This window comes from Blennius ocellaris (genome assembly GCF_963422515.1).
Source record: "Blennius ocellaris genome assembly, chromosome: 22".
NCBI lineage: Eukaryota > Metazoa > Chordata > Actinopteri > Blenniiformes > Blenniidae > Blennius > Blennius ocellaris.
In genome coordinates, this window is record NC_137671.1 from 15,350,903 (window position 1) to 15,367,030 (window position 16,128).

The following is a 16,128-nucleotide window of genomic DNA, read 5'->3' on the forward strand; positions in this document are numbered from 1 at the left end:
AGGGGGTTGGGGGGGATTTTGCGACGCAACAAACAACCGCGTATACAAAAATAACTTTCAAAATACCATTTACAAAAAAAAAAAAAAAAACCCCAACCATTTCTGTTATTATTATCATCATTAATATTATTATTACAATCTTATTCAGATGTAGTTTTGTGAAAAAAGGGGGGGGGGGGCAGCTGGCAGTTCACACGTTTCCTCTGCCAGCCCAAGAAAACCACACTGCTTCTCTCAATTAGATACGCACTAAATAAAACAACCCTGAAAGATTTGCCAGTAGCAAAAACAAAAGGGCAGCAGAATAATTTACAGGTTCAGGAAAAGAAAAAAAAACAACATTGTGGAGGGGAGGAATCATCATCATCATCATCATCATGCAGACTTTCTTACATCTTCTGTTAATAGGAACATTTAAGAGAAAGCAAAACAAAAACAAATCTGAAATATTATATACCTAAACTGCCCTGTACAGTTTCTTTATCTTTATAAAACGATGCATATACTGTAAAGTTATGGAGGCCGGAGGAGGAGGAGGAGGAGGAGGAGGAGGAGGAGGAGGAGGAGGAGTGGACGATGAAGAGGAAGCGGTGGTCCTGGAAACAAAGCGGGTGGATGGAGGACGTTTCAAGTGTTTCAGGTGAGGTGTAACATTCATACTCCGAAACACCGAGGTTCACTGTGAGTAAAGAAGCCTTGGCGGTGGATCGTCGGAGGGGAGGGGAGGGGGGGGGGGGGGGGAGGAGGGGAGAGGGGGGAGAGGAGGGCTAAGGCAGGCTCATGGTCCCAGCAGGGGGTCTGAGTCGCCGGGGCTGAGCCCAGTTTGGCCAAAACTCCAGAGTCACTTCACTTCTCATCAGAGCAGAGGCTTTGTCCTCAACCGCTTCATTTGCATATTTTAGTTTGCTTCATATTTCAATTTTCGCCGTGGAATATTTTGTAAAAAACAAAAAAAGTTCCACCTGGGGAACAATTTTAAAACGTTGTCGTTCCGAGCACCGCTGTTGTGTAAACGGCCGCCACTTTAGTGTTTTAATTGGAAATCGTTGGCGTGAAAAACGACTCTCTTCCTCTCGTGCCACTTTTCCTCTAATATCCATTTATGCTGCTTTATCTGCACGAGTCTTCCAATTTGAAATCTACCAACCTGGATGAAAAGTGCTGCATAGATAGTTTGAATGACCTTTTCCTGCCAACGTTTTCATCATCAGTAACTTACAATCAGGTTTCAAGGTGAACTATGTTTCTATGAAAAGCAGATGTTCAGTAGTTCTTTTCCTTCCAGACCGTTTGAGGAGTGGATCGGTCCTCTGGACAACCGAACCCTGATGAGAGAGTGGAGCTTCTGAACTCTGCGGTGACCAAACTCCGTGAGCCTGGCGAGAGAGAGTGAAAATAGAAAAGTCCTGGATCGGGTGTGAGGCGGGCGACAGACAGGCGAGTGTTGGTAACAGTCAGCTCGAGCTGTTTCTATACGGATCTTTTAAAATGTAGCACCAGCACATAGAAAGAAGGAGGGAGGAGGAGGGGGGGTGGGGTGGGGGGGGTATAAGTGAGCACCCATGCAACCTGTACAGACAGAGAGGGCTGCTCCATGGGTGGCAGATTATCGAAATTCGCTTTGAAGATTGTTGTTAAACCTCAGGAATCAGCCTTTTCTGATTGGAGATAATTCCTGGCGGAGGACAAAGAGAAGTGACTTTCTTTTCATTTGGTATGAAACAAAGCGTTCATCCAGAACACTTTTCATTCAACTTGTTAGGAATTACTCCTGAAATCCCCTTTTTGTTGAGCCGAAGGAGGCGGAACACTTTGATCACACAGACAACAAGGCGCTCCCGGGAGCCATTAATGGGGGGGGGGTGGGGGGGTGGGGGGGGTCCCAGACGAGCCGGACCCTCCAACAGCAGCGAGCTGAGGACAAAAAACACGAGCTTTGTTTCTGCACAGTGAGTCTGAGGAGGAAGAGTTCAGTCTTGTGTGTGTGTGTGTGTGTGTGTGTGTGTGTGTGTGTGTGTGCGCACAGAGTTACACAGAAGGAGTTTCTATGTAAGAGTGTGCGGTTCGTCAGTTGGCCGGGCTTCTGTCGGACCAGCCAGGTTGGGATGGGTTGGAGTCCATCTCCTCGCAGGGGGGGGGGGGGGGGGGGGGCCTCCGGATCACGTCCGCTCCACGGGGGGCTCTCGGGGGCCTTTGGGCTGAATGCAGCGGTTACCGAACCCTGAAAGGAGAAGGAAGCCCAGTGACGCCTGTGAAACGCGGGCCGGTGTTTCTGCACATGCAGCCCGGAGCGCCACACCTGCAAAATGGTACTACGGCTGCTTCAGAGGGTTGGAGACTCCTCACTGACTCACCTGAACCCCCCCCCCCCAGAGTCAACACTCGAAGCGGTTGTAAGACTCATTCAGAAATGGAGGCTGACTTACCCACCCAGCTCAGCCTTGCCCTCCGCCGTGGCGCTGCCGGCGGACGCAGAGTCGGCCGGAGACGTTTTCTTAACACAATCTGACACATCTGCACAAAAAGTAAACACACACACAGTTTAGAGCAGGATCCAAAATCCATTGTGAAATCTATTGATTTAATCTCAAGTGGGCCAGAACAGTAAATAATGACATTATAATAACCCCACCTGTCCATCTCTTGGTTTAACCTCAGCAGAAGGGTAAATATTAGGGCCTGACCCATTCAATCAGCCCATTACAGCATGACAGAAGAATCACTAATCCGCCATGTTCACACTCATTTTTCATTAATATTTAAAAAAATGAATATGTATTCCTTTCTGCTCCGACTCCTCATGTCCTGCTTTGGTCACCCCACAGCAGGGTAAACACCTAGTTTGGGAATTAAACAAGTCAATCATTTCCCCGCGGCGGGCCTGGCTGCATCATCTACACTTGACTGATGTGTTGGTTTGTTCTCCATCTGGGCTTTTATCGCTGCGGCCACAATCAGGGGACGTCGCCGTAACTACTTGATATTTACGACGACAAGTCGCCCCACCGCTAAAAAGATTTATTTGGCCGATAAATCTATTACCAACATTTTTTTTATACCCCAATATTGGAATCAGCCCGAGTTAATATATTCTTAAGAAGTTCACGTTTAATTAACTATCCCTTGAAATCTGGAAGAAAGAAAAAAACAACTCGCTTTTTACAACTCAGTGGATTTTTATTCCACTATTTACATCTTTGAAGGCGTAAAACGTTTGTTCATGTGTAGCTGGAACACAACGATATAGCCGGCGAGTTCATATTAAAATCAGAATAACTTGTCAAATTACAGAAATGATCTTTGACGTCGATGCCTTTCTACATCTGTGTCGTAATCCTGATCACTTGAAAACAGACTGAACTGCGCCCCTGGTGGCCAAATGAACACATTGCAGCTAGTGTTAGAATTCCTCACAGCTGGAGAAGAGATCTTGTGGGCAGGACTGGACACCGGAGGTCCGGTCCTGAACTGTATTCCTGCCAGGTTTTCACCCGTAGTTTGTGAAACGCTGCTTTATAGCGTCATTAACTGCACTGGGGCCTTGAAATAGTTAAAATCTGATATGGTCTGTGCAGAAAACACTAATTGTTTCCTCTTGATGTGCGATTAGCCAGACACAGACTTGTACATCTGGCCGACGTGTCACACGCTGTAATGAGAACATTTGTGGGGGAAAAAATAATAAAGTGTAAACGAGAGTCGGAACGACGGCGAAGCATTTGTAGAGAAAGTTGCACGAATTTTGACATTTGAAAGCCTGACATTCAGGAGGAATTTCAATGAAAGCGCAGTCTTTTTATTCTATCTACAAACTCCCAGTCAGCTCCGCTCGCAGCGAGGAAGAATAAAAAGAATTAAAGCCAAACCTTTTGATGAAGCAGTCAAACACACACTGAAACTACTGAGGCAGTAAATTGGCAGAAACCATCATCAAACAGTCTCTGATAAACTCATACTTGGAGAGAAAGAGAGAGAGAGAGGTGTGTAGCTGTAGGAGTGAGACACACACACACACACACACACACAGGTGAGGTCAGAGGTCAGAGGTGCTGGTCGTACCTTTATGTGAGCTGCCCCACTCGGCCGACGCAGACGTTCTCACCTCTGAAGGGTCTGACGGAGGACGAGAAGACGGGTGACAATCACACAGAGGGGAGACTTCAGAGGACACGAACACGACAGACGCACACATTCACACTTCCATTCAGAATCACGCCGTCGTCGCAGCACGTTCGAGGAAATCTTCCAACGGCGGTGCTGAAGCGTGTCACTTGAGATGTTGAGCTCCGTCCAATAAGGATTCTTCCCCACAACGACAAGAAGCTTCACAACAAGACTCCCCGCTCCTTTTAAATCTCCTCTTGGCTTCAATCATTTCCACATCACACCCAGAAGCAATAGAATATGAGCCGCCGCTCCTGGTTTCAAACCATCACTGCTGGTCTGACAGAGACAATACTGACCCCTAGTGGTGGAAAACACTCCCAACCCCCCCCCCAATAAACGTTTTATATTACAAGTAATTATAGTACTATTTTACACACGAAGCAAAAAATGATTAAAGGCAACACAATTAGAGGAAACAAAGGAGTTGAATGAATGTATATTGTTTGGTTTTAATGAAAGACTATAGACCAGGGAAGAGCAATTCTAATCAAAAAAGTCCTCTTTTGCAAATTCTAACAAATTATTCACAAAAAAAATTGAGCAAATAAATCATTAAAATTCAGACACTCATTTACCTTCCAATAGTCTTTTATACAGTACCTGCTGTATGTATCCAGATATACAGGCTGATCTGCAAAAACGACATTACCTGGCCTCTGGGAAAACACCGTACATCTATATTTGAATGACTTCTAATATGAATTTAAGAAAACAAAAACGACTGAAATATTTCAGTTGGTGTAATATGGAAGTCTCGAATTTCCGTTCTTACATTTTCAGGCGCGTCTCAAAAAATGCTTGTATTGAAGTAGCCATAGAAAGTGAAAATGAAGAATGAAACAGAAAAGGGCCTTAAATATTTCCCTTCATATATACCAACCACATATATACCACAATGTAAGATATATAGAAATGTCATAGTTTGAGATCAACTAATGGAATGCCTTTATTCGTATGCTAATTTATTGTCTGTATGATTTATTCACAAAAAGTCAAATTAAAACACAAGCTAAAACTTGACGATTTTAATGCAACGTTAATAGAAGTCCATGCACTCCTATAGCCAAGGTGACGGACTGAGGCGCTGCCTGTGTGAGTATTTGATTGAGAATTACCGAGGCCCCGTTTACACCACGACGTTGCAAAACGTACTTTGGGGTCACGTTTCTGAAATGAAAACACTAGAAAATACAGATATTCACTTGAAATGCTGCCGTGTAATAAAACCGACCTGCTGGAGCAGCTCAGACCTGCAGCGATCAATGAGATCAGAAACCCCCCCCCCCCCCCCCCACCCCACCACACCCTCCACCCCCCTCCACCGGCTCGTCTCAAACACAAAAGCGAGAGCTGGGCCCTCCTCCGGCCAGCGGTCCCTCCTCACCGCCGCCAAGCTCCACCAATGCAAACGCACCTGTGGCCAGTATGAAGGACTCGGGGGTTCTCTCGGGGAGGGGGGGAGGGGAGTCGTCGCTGTCCCAGCAGTCTGGGTTAAAAGGTCAGAGGTCAAATGAGAAGCAAGGTTAACGACTGGCCGGGAAGAAAGAAAACTGAAGAGAAAGAAGAAAAAAATAAATAAAACTAAAGCTCGGGTGAACGTGTGCCGTCGTTTTCACAATGATCTTCTCTTCAAGGTGGAACAGTTAATGTTAATTGCAGTGCTCAATCAATAAATACCATCAGTTAAACCTCTTTCTCATGACCAAACTGCAGAAAAACATTTGATCTGTGAGAACTTCAGTTTTATGTATTATTACTGTTTTGACTGCCCTTATTGCATTTAGAGGATTTTTTAAATTCTACTTCATGTCATAACTTATTACATTATTGCGAGATTATTATTACGATAATCGATCAAGTAGTTTATTACACTCCTAACAAGTCGTTACATTAAATAAACACAAATAATTACATTGAAAAATGTAATAAAATGATCATTCTTTCAAGATGTATACATGTAGACCCTGATTCAAGTAGTGCCTGTAGTTTAGATTTTATATGATCTTATTAGAAGCATTCATATATTGGAATTAGTATATTAGACGTTATGAGACTAAATGCTGACAACAAAAAAAGAACATTGAGACAACATGTTTTTCAAGGTTTCACTATCAGTAAATGTCATCAGTCCCATTAAAGATTTATTTTTGCAGCTTGATAAAAGCACATTTGTATTCCAGCTCATGTAAACATCGACTCTTTGACAGTTACGTCGCCCATCGATGTTCATGTCGGGAATCACACACTGAACTGACTAATATCTGCTGAGCCAGCAGAACGGGAGCGTGATGAGAAAATGTCCAGCTTGGTGTGAGTTGAAGGTTTGAAATCTTCCAGGACTTTATAGTCCAGAGGGAAGATGAGATGCTTTTGTTGTCATGTAATTCTTCCTCTGGTTTCCACTGAGACTCCAGCCTGCCTTCGTGAGAGGATCTCATAATAATAACAATAATTGATGAACAATAAGTGTTTATAACGGCCCTCGTATAATTAATGGCCTCGTTTCACTGGGTTTAATTGTATTAACTTCTACCTTGTAATTTGTCGCGACTGTATTTGATAAGTCCTGAGCCTCATAAAGCATGTTTGAACCGCTCCGACCTCAGCGACACGTCCAATTAAACAAGCTGGAAGCCACTGGACGCCAGCGCAACCAGCGAGGGGAGGGAGAGGAACCAAACAAGGAGCACAAAGCAAAGCAGCCACCGGCTTCCTCGTGACCGGCCACACGAAGCAGCACGACAAGTCAACAGGCGGTCGTTAGATTGGCGATCAGACAGCGGCCGTTAGCTGGATTTATTTATGGAAAGTCAGAGTGAAGCGCCGCCACGGCGGCGAGCCGGGAAGCCGAGCAGACCAGAACAAGTGGACCACGGGACTGAGACACGACGACCACTGCATTCACATTGTAATACTGGACAGACTGGAGAGCATGAAGAGGGCCTGGCATTCTGCTAAACTCGTTTCACTTGGCTCAGGGCCCAGTGTCATCTGCAGTGGCCACAATAACCTGGACATTTAAACTCTGAAGTGTTTCTCTGCTGTGACGCAGAGCAGACGTGGCGAAAACCTCTATACTTTCACAAGGACCAAACAATTACGACTGAGAATCACTATAATCCCAACATAAAGCCAGTTTTAATGAAACCTCCTGCTGCAAAGTACAGTGGAAGATTAAAACAAAGGTAATTGTTTATACGTTTGACGTGGTTTGTGAAGGTACCTGGAGCAGCACCGACGTGTTATTTGTGGCTATTCAGGACGCCAAATACTGCGTTTTGATACCGCCTGTGATAGAATATGGTCGTCAACCTGCTTAACGTGGAGTCAACATTTATCATTTAGGTTCAATATGTCGCCCATCATGCATTCTCGCAGTTTAATCCAATATCTAGAAATGCAGTTGATATTAATATCAACAAGCTTCAATTAAAAATCCCTCCAGCTCAAACCACCCGGCGCTGATCAAAGTCCAACGTCCGCTTTCAGAATGTGGGGATTCTGAAACCAAGACAAGCAGCAGAGGCGACCTGCACCACCCAGAGGACTGAAGCCGCACGGCGCCGCTGCGACGGCGGCAGCGGCGCTCAAGTCGAAGGCACGGACAGCGTGGCGCCGCTACGTTCAACCCAAACGTGCACAGGGGGGGGGGGGGGGGGGGGGGGGGGGGGGGGGGGGGGGCAGGGGTGCGTTTGTCAGAGTCATGCAGTGTTGATCCCTCGCCATCATCCCACATGCACGCACACGCACACACACACACACACACTCCTCTGATTCACAAATTCAGTCACACAAACAAGCTGAAAGAGGAAGGGAGTTGTTTCTGCAGCATTCCTCAAACCAACCAATTAGTCAGTCATGCTTTACACAAGACTCTGAAAACTCTCTCGCTCTGTGCTTGTTGCCTTTTCCTCCGACTCCTTTCTTGCTTTGGTGTTTGTTTTCTCTACAGGATGTGTTAACGGGCTTGTCAGCATGTGGTCTGTCTGCGACCTCTGTGCTCCTGGCCGACCCAGAAACCCTCTCTGCAGTGAGCGTGGGCGCCAGACAGCTGGCCGTTAAGTGTGTGTTTGCCTCTGGGGTCGTGGTGATGGACGGTGGCGGGACACACGTACTTGCTGTGGTTGGTGACGGCGTGGTCTGGCCCGCGATCGACATGGGCAGCACCTTCCTGACGGGCTGCTGGTCGCCGTGGGGCGCCGAGGCCGTGACCATGGCCGTCGCCGTGGAAACGTTTGTACGCTGGCCCTCCTTGCCGCCCGTCATCTCGTCGTTGCCGTCCTCGTCCGAGTTGTCGGAGTGCAGGGGGTTGGTGAAGCTGAGCGCAGTCCTGACGGGGGTGGAGGAGGACGAGGACGAGGACGAGGACAGGTGGGAGGAGGAGGAGGAGGACGGAGCCACGCGGTCGGAGGAGGACGAGGATGAGGACGTCTTGGGGAAGAGTTTGTCCGGGCTGCCGCAGGGCGGCGCCCACGCCGCCGCCGCCCCGGCTTTGGCGTCCGCCCTGTCCGCCGCCGGCGCGTCCCCCTTGTCCCCGCTCTTCACGGGCAGGTGGTTGGGCCTGGCGAGGACGCCCCCGTCGGCGTGGCTCTCCCCGCACCCGCCCGCTCCTCCCTCGGTGCCCGAGTCCTCCGACAGCGAGGAGCTGGACGTCAGCTGGGACGGGCCGGAGCGAGCCTTGAAGGCGTGGCCTCTCTGCAGCATGCCGCCGCCGCCGCTGCTGTTGGCGCCGGCGCCGCCCAGCGGCGACGACGACGACGTGTCGAAGCTGCGGGGGCCCTCCTGCAGCGGCACCTTCTTGATCTCAATGCTGAGCTTCCTCTCGATCCGAGGGGCGCCTGAACATTCCACGGCGGGGGAGAGGGGCGAGGAGGGCGTCTGGCTCTGACTCTGGCCCGATTCGGATTTGGCCGACGTGGAGGACAGTTTGTTGTTGTAGTTGTCGTTGAGGTCCAGATTTGAGACCTGAGTCTGCTGCTTCCGGTTGACCAGGTCCTGATCTTTCTGCTCCGAGGGACTGCTCTGTTTGTTCGGACTGGGCTGCGACTCCTGCTGGTTCACATCCTTATTCTGGAATTTTAAATAAAAAAAAAAAAAAAAGAGAGAGAAGAAGTAAGAAGGTATCTATTGAGTAGCGATGAGTTGTAAGGGGGGCTGTTACAATGAGTTACAGCTTTCTTTCCTCACACCCTCACGAAAACTACAGTTTGATGTTCTAATGTTTTTGTTTTAATATTTGTATGACCTATTCCCAAAAAATAAGACAATGAAAACTCCTACAATTAAACAGATATACTTTTCCAGGCCCATTTCTGGGACAATGTGCCTTGACTGATCTCCAGACTAATAATGCAGTTCATTTTAGGTTTGATTTTTAATGTCACCCGCCTGCATTCCTAATGACTTCCAGGTCACACTGAATCGTTCGAGAAAAACAAACTTTACAATTACTGAAATCACCGCCGTCTCATTTCTTTAAGATTTGCTGCTGTTGTCGTCGTGAAAAGTTTGTTAATCTGAATAAATACATTGAGATGTAGTATCTCAATCTTAAGGCGGTGCCCAGATAATACAATCAACGAAGTGACAAAATAAGTCACACTGGTTGTCATCAAGGTGAAACATTCCGACTCCTGTGAGAATATTGAGCTAAAATGAGAGTTTCATCAGATGGTAAGAAGACAGCCGCTGCTTAAATACACCCATAACTTAAAGGTTCATTTGCCAGTTGTACATAAAGCCGATAGAAAGTTAACTAAATCCCTGACGCAGAAACTGTGATGAACATGTTTCAATAATAATGACTCATCAAAATAGTCATTAGCTGCAGCTCTGGATGAACTATATTTCTAATGGCTCTTCTGTTGCCTGCTGGGAAAACAAATCATCAAAACGCAAGTACAAATTGTTAACGTGCTCAAAAATATTCAAACTTTTGGGTTGAACAAGACTTGTTCCCATCTAATCAGGATGTTGTAGAATGTACCTGGGTGGTGTTGTTGTGAGCGGTCGCCAGCACGTGGATGACAGGTTTGGGATGGTAGCGGTCGTTGTCCTGCCGTACGTTGGTGACGGTGGGGAAGGCCGACGGGGGAGACGGCGTCAGGATTGGGGGGACTGGGTGAGGCTCTGGGGGCTGAAGGATCTCCTCCTTCATGTCACCTTCAACCTGGGAGCTGAAGAGAAGGAGAGAGGGAGAGGCCGACAAATCAGGTTCACTGAACGTGAGAGAAAAGACTTAATCAGACTTAAAATGCAGCAGAGCTGCCGGGAGTTTCCCCCCTAATCATAGCTGCAATGGAGTCATGAGACAAAGTTAATCTGCAGCAATCAAACTAAATCATTTTTCAAAAGCTGCGGCTTAGTTCAAGTTCATAAGAACAAGGGAGCAATGATTTCATCATTCTGATTATACATCTTTCAAAAAAATGTAGATGTCCGTGTTTAAATTATTCTCCCTTTAAAGATAAATTATAAATTCAAGATGATGCAATAAGATGGTTTCATCATTTATTTCATATGACAAATACTCAAATGAGGGTTTTAGTTTCTCCTTCACCACTAGATGGCAGACTTTTAACAGCTCAAATTCTGCTCTCAGATTTCTGTTCATGTTCATCTGATAAAGAGAAACAACGATTATTCCATAGTTCTACAGTTGCAATGCAATCTTAATAATATCACATTAAAGGAGTGAGGACGAAACATTCTCGGATCATTTTTGATGTGGAAACTTAAAGGGGTCCCTCATGAAGATGCTTAAATGTCTTTATGGGACGAGAGACATGTCAAACCTGAATCCACCCTTTGTTAGTGACAATTGATGACATAATTAACAACCAAGGTCTATTTCAGTGACGTAGAAACAACTATAGATGCAGTGTAGGTGTGTGAAAGGTGTACAGGATGCTGAGGTTATGGCAACACAGCCACATCGAAGCGGAAAGTCATAATGACCTGGTTCCACTCGACACAAACATACATTTTACGTGGATGTATATATACGGCGCCTGGCATCGAAAGGATGTGGCTACGTGCCAATTCAAGAACGTGTGTGTGAGACGCAGAGCAAGTCGCGAGCCAAAAGTGCGGGGGATTTCCTTTTCTGTCACACACACACACACACACACACACACACACACACACACACACACACACACACACACACACACACACACACACACACACACACACACACACACACACACACACACACACACACACACACACACACACACACACACACACACACACCTTCCTCATAAAAGCTGCCAGCTGACGCTCTTTCCTGAGAATTATTAAGAAACGTTTCTTCAAACTGGGGCTAATGCTGCCGCCAGAGCAGGAGCTGGGCGACGTGCCAGTTTTCTGGAAATGGCAATGAGTAGTATGAGCCTCCAGCCTGCTCACCCACCTCTGCCCAGACCCCACCAGGCGCCTCGTCACACAACGGAGAAGCAACACGTATGAACGTCAGCAGGACCACCACTACCAGAGTGCACCGACTGTCCATCCGGATCACACTTCTGAACGTCTGAACGGAACACAGTGAGCCGCCGAGGAGGCACGCTTTATGTGACATTTCGAGCAAAAAATGCGTAACTATTGTGTTTTCGTTTAGGAAAAGGTTCACACAACTAACGTTTTGAAAACGCCCTCCATTTTCACGTAAGCGACAGAAACGCTGAAAACGACGTCCAGTGTTGGGCCAAACGTGAGTGCTGTTGATCGTTTTTGTAACGAGACCACACACACATGCAGCAGAGAACAAAACCCTCTAAACATTAACGATGGGAGGACACACACACATTCTGGTGGACAGACGAACAAGTTGGATTGTTATTACAGGGACTGTCAAAATAAAACTACCAAGTCCAGGAGAACGTGGACGAGGAGTCATGTTGAAACATCGTTCTTAATGTCCATCGACTGAGCATGTGCAGAACTAGAACTTGGGTCTCTTAACATTTCGAGAATAAATTCACTGTGATATTCTTTAAACATCTTGTGAAAAATCTAAAACTTGTATCGAGCATAACAATAAGCTACCAGGCAACAACAACTCATAAAAAGTTGAGCAGTTTAACCGATTTCCAAACTCATGCCAGAACTTCTGTGAATCCTTACATAATAATTCTCAGAGGGGAGGTCAGAGGTGATGATTTGCTGGAGAAATAGTACAGCAACAACTTCCAGCAGTGCTTTTCAAACAGCCACAACTTCCACAAGTCTCTTACTGGCAATTTCTAGCCCCGAGCCGACACATTACTTAAACAAGAGCACCGCAATCCACTCTCCTTTGGATGAAATCACTAATTACCCCAGAGGATTTGTTCCTTTATGATATCCATGTTGCTTGAGTGGGCAAAAGATATATTTAACCAAAATACAGATGATGTTTTCCGTGGGGATACGAGTCGTTCAGACACCACGGAGATTATTAACACCCTATAGGATGAGAGAAGAGGAAAGTTTAATGACTCCTGAGGGGCGGCTGAGCGGTTACGGGAGCAAACACTAATAAGTCAAAGCAAAACAAACAAGCAGTATCAATGAGAATAAAGAAAGGAAAGAGGCCGGAGGGGGGAAAGCACTGATAACAGCAGCAACGTGTGCAATGAAATAAATCCCTGCATTGCAACTCTGTCAAGGAGTAAAAGTAATACAAGTTGTTCTAATCTTTAAAATGAAACATCTAAACAATAGTTGTTTTTTTTCTCTGTGCAGTAGAAACAAATAACCTTTGAATTGAGCATTTCTGCCGTCCTGCCACCGTGTGGTCTCACAACACTGTGTCACCTCAACAGAACGACCAAATGTTGAATAATAAATCCAGATTCGTCACTTAACTGCACACCAAAAAAATATTGTTTTATTGTTTTAATTTTAACCAGAACTTAGTCATCTGTACAGTTCTGAACACACAATCATAAAGCGCCCATGTGCACATGCAACCTTTCCTCCCACACGCCGAACAAAGCTCACGGAAACTGCAAATTTATGTAATAACATCACCCACCCTCATGAATAAATGCACAAACACTGACAACAAGTGCACTCTCCCCCTGCACACACACGTACTCCTGAAGGGGAAGATGCTGCATTTCTAATCGGCGTTGGGAGGAGGTGGGACACGCCGGCTGCTCTCAGGACAGAATCGCAGCCGAGCTCCAGACTCAAACCGAGTCGCATCGCACTTCCTGTTTGAGAAACTAAATGATGAGGCAACTTCTCACTTCTCACTTAACATCACGCCCAAAAACTTGTCTCTTTTTGAAACTTTTTCAATACATTTTGATTGTGTAGCTTCGTAAACAAAACGCCACGTTTCACCAAGACTGAGGTTTGGCGCCGCCTGACGTGTGTAAACGTGGTGACTCAGTGTCTCCCCCCGGCTTTCACTCTCACACCAAACCAAAACTTCCTCTGCACACTCTCAAACCGCTGAAGTGACCCAGTGGGAGTGTGGCCGGCAAAACGTGGGTTTTGGGGGGGTTTTTTTGCGCTCGGCAAAAAATAGCTCCCGCTTTGCTCGCGGGCACAAACTGGGCCCAGACGAAACGGAGGGCGCGGAGACGCAGAGGCAAACGCTGAGACTTGAGACGAAGACGAGAGGCAGAACGGAGGGAGAGGAACCCCGTCTATTTCGGACCGTCTTGTCCCACTTCGAGGAAATCTGCCTGTTCTGGCAGCACCGCTGGGTTCAAATGTGCACGACTTCCTGAGAACAGGAAAGAAGCCGCTCGGCAAACTGCTCACTGGTATCGGCGTCCTAAAAGTAGGAAGCGCTGACAAATATTTGTTTTGCTTTCAAAACCAGCCGGCGGAGGAGACACAATAGGAAAACCAAAGAGTTTGGCAATGCTGGTGGGATTTCTTCTCGACCTCGCAGGCTCGACTCACTTCGACAGGATGTTTGGTGAGAATGTTTGTCCCGTGTTCACTCGGGGTTTCTCTCCTGGGTTCAGGCTTGCAGTTAGACTTTGTAGAAGTGCTAATTATCCAGCTGTAGCGCCCCGCCTCAGCTCCACGGCCACCCGGGCTCGACCCTGAAAGACGAACCTGCTTCCCTCCGTCACGGCCCAAAACAAAGGAAGTAGTCTCGAGTCGAATTTAGTTCCGTCACGAAGCCTCAAGTCGAACAAACCCGTGGACAGGAAGAGGCCTTTCTTCTTCTCCTCCATCACAGGGAAAACCACCACTTGCATATATTCAGAAAACAACTTTTCAACACCTCCACTGCTTGAACGATACAGATGGTGATTCATGTCAATGACGTGCGCGTTGCTAAACATCGGGACATATTTGAAGACATTTCTATGCAGAAATACACCTTTTGAACTTCTATTTGTCTTTGTAACTGCAACCACATGGAAAAATCGGTGAATCACACATTAGCGCGCGAGAAGCTGTCAAACGGGGCATTTTTAGACACCACTTCCAACAACAGGTAATTAAGCAAGACGGCGTCTCCTGGCAACAAAACGTCCCCTGTGACATTAAAGCGTCTGCGCCCAGGCATCCATCACGCTTGTTAAAAACTTGCAAAGTCTACCGATTGCTGCATTAACAGGGGAGGGGGGAGGGGGGGGGGGGTCTCGCCCTCATTGGATAAATCATCAGAAGAGGGAGACGGGGAGTGGAGATGAGCTGGCGGAGAGAAAGTGGAGCAGAACCCCTGCTGGGCACGTACTGTATGGCAAAATTAAAAAGGAGCATCGGAAGAAAGGGCCAAAAGACGGGATGAGAAGAGAAGGGGAGCGATAAGACTTGTAAGAAGGAGGGGGAGAGGGGGTTTATGTGTAAATATCTGTGTGACAGATAAAGGCTGTGCTCGTGTCTGGAAGAATATGCCTGCATGTGCACAGAAGGCTGGTTTTTTTTTTTAATCTCAAAGAAGTGGAAGATGAAATATGTAACAGCTCTCCTCCACCCAGCCTTGGGTTGTGGTGCGTTCAGCGCCACGTAGTGTTGCAGAGGATTGCGAAGTGTTGCAAAATAAGCTCTAAACGCGGCGCCTCGGCGGGCAAACAGAAGTTAACTTTGGCTGCATCTGTGGGCTGACGGGGATCCGAGGTGTCGGGGAACGCTGGAGCGCTGCGCCTGCTGCTTCTGCTCGGACGCTTTAGTATGTCTGCGTGGCACGCTCCTCACAAACTGTTGTGTTGTGATTTTATCCTCCTCCTCCTCCGGACCACCTCACACCTACTGCCAGCCTGGGAATTCCTCTGCGTGGAGGATGACTTGGTCAAGTTACATTTTTACCTTGTAAACTTAACACACTATCAACCCATTCTTTAATAGAGTTTGTAGCAATGAGTTCCTCTTTTTCTGAGGACGCAGTGTTTGGGTTTCTGCTCCCGTCTCGGGGTGTCAGGTGGACTGGAGTCGCGCTCAGCGTGCGGTTTCAACACTTCGACTCCCCCCACAGGGAGCATAGAGCCTTTCTTACCTGCGTATACGGGGAGGTTTCGGCGGCGGCGTGTCCCATCGCTCATCATCTGACTGGTGGCTGGTTTTGTCTGGACTGCTCTCATCCTGGAAACACACGGCCCATTAACAAAACAGCTCTTTTATCAAATCTGCATCATATTTGGTATGCCCTACACAGGAGGTGTCAAACTGCAAAGAACCTAACGGCAATCATGGATGAACAGACTTGATGGTCTTTCTCAAGGACTGCAGCTCCCGGCTGTGTTCAACTGACGACTTGTGACCAATTTGACGAGGCTCGTCGCTGGAACGTCAAGCGCCTCTCTCCATGACCGAGTTCACACGTTGAGACAAAACTGCCTCACCAAAAGATCAAAACTGTGAGCGAGTCCCCGTCTCCCTCTCCTTCCCCCCGTGACTCATTCGTTTCACAACCTCTCCACTCTGATAATGAGAAGGCGACAGGACAGCTCTGCTCTCCAGAAGCCCGTGACGGAGAGAGGGAAACTGGGCCACTTCAGCTCGTGT

The 16,128-nt window shown here is 47.1% G+C and overlaps 1 protein-coding gene across 1 annotated transcript in view; it reads right to left on the minus strand.

The window, feature by feature from the left end:
• Positions 1-16,128, minus strand: part of LOC308146355 (tyrosine-protein phosphatase non-receptor type 12-like) — a 42,027-nt gene continuing 25,899 nt past the window's right edge. The window contains 8 exon segments of the mRNA XM_080518130.1: positions 1-2,221; positions 2,431-2,514; positions 4,060-4,113; positions 5,582-5,657; positions 5,660-5,697; positions 8,283-9,237; positions 10,154-10,343; positions 15,620-15,705. Coding sequence (XP_080374256.1) covers positions 2,160-2,221; positions 2,431-2,514; positions 4,060-4,113; positions 5,582-5,657; positions 5,660-5,697; positions 8,283-9,237; positions 10,154-10,343; positions 15,620-15,705 — 1,545 coding nt within the window. The 3' untranslated portion in view covers positions 1-2,159.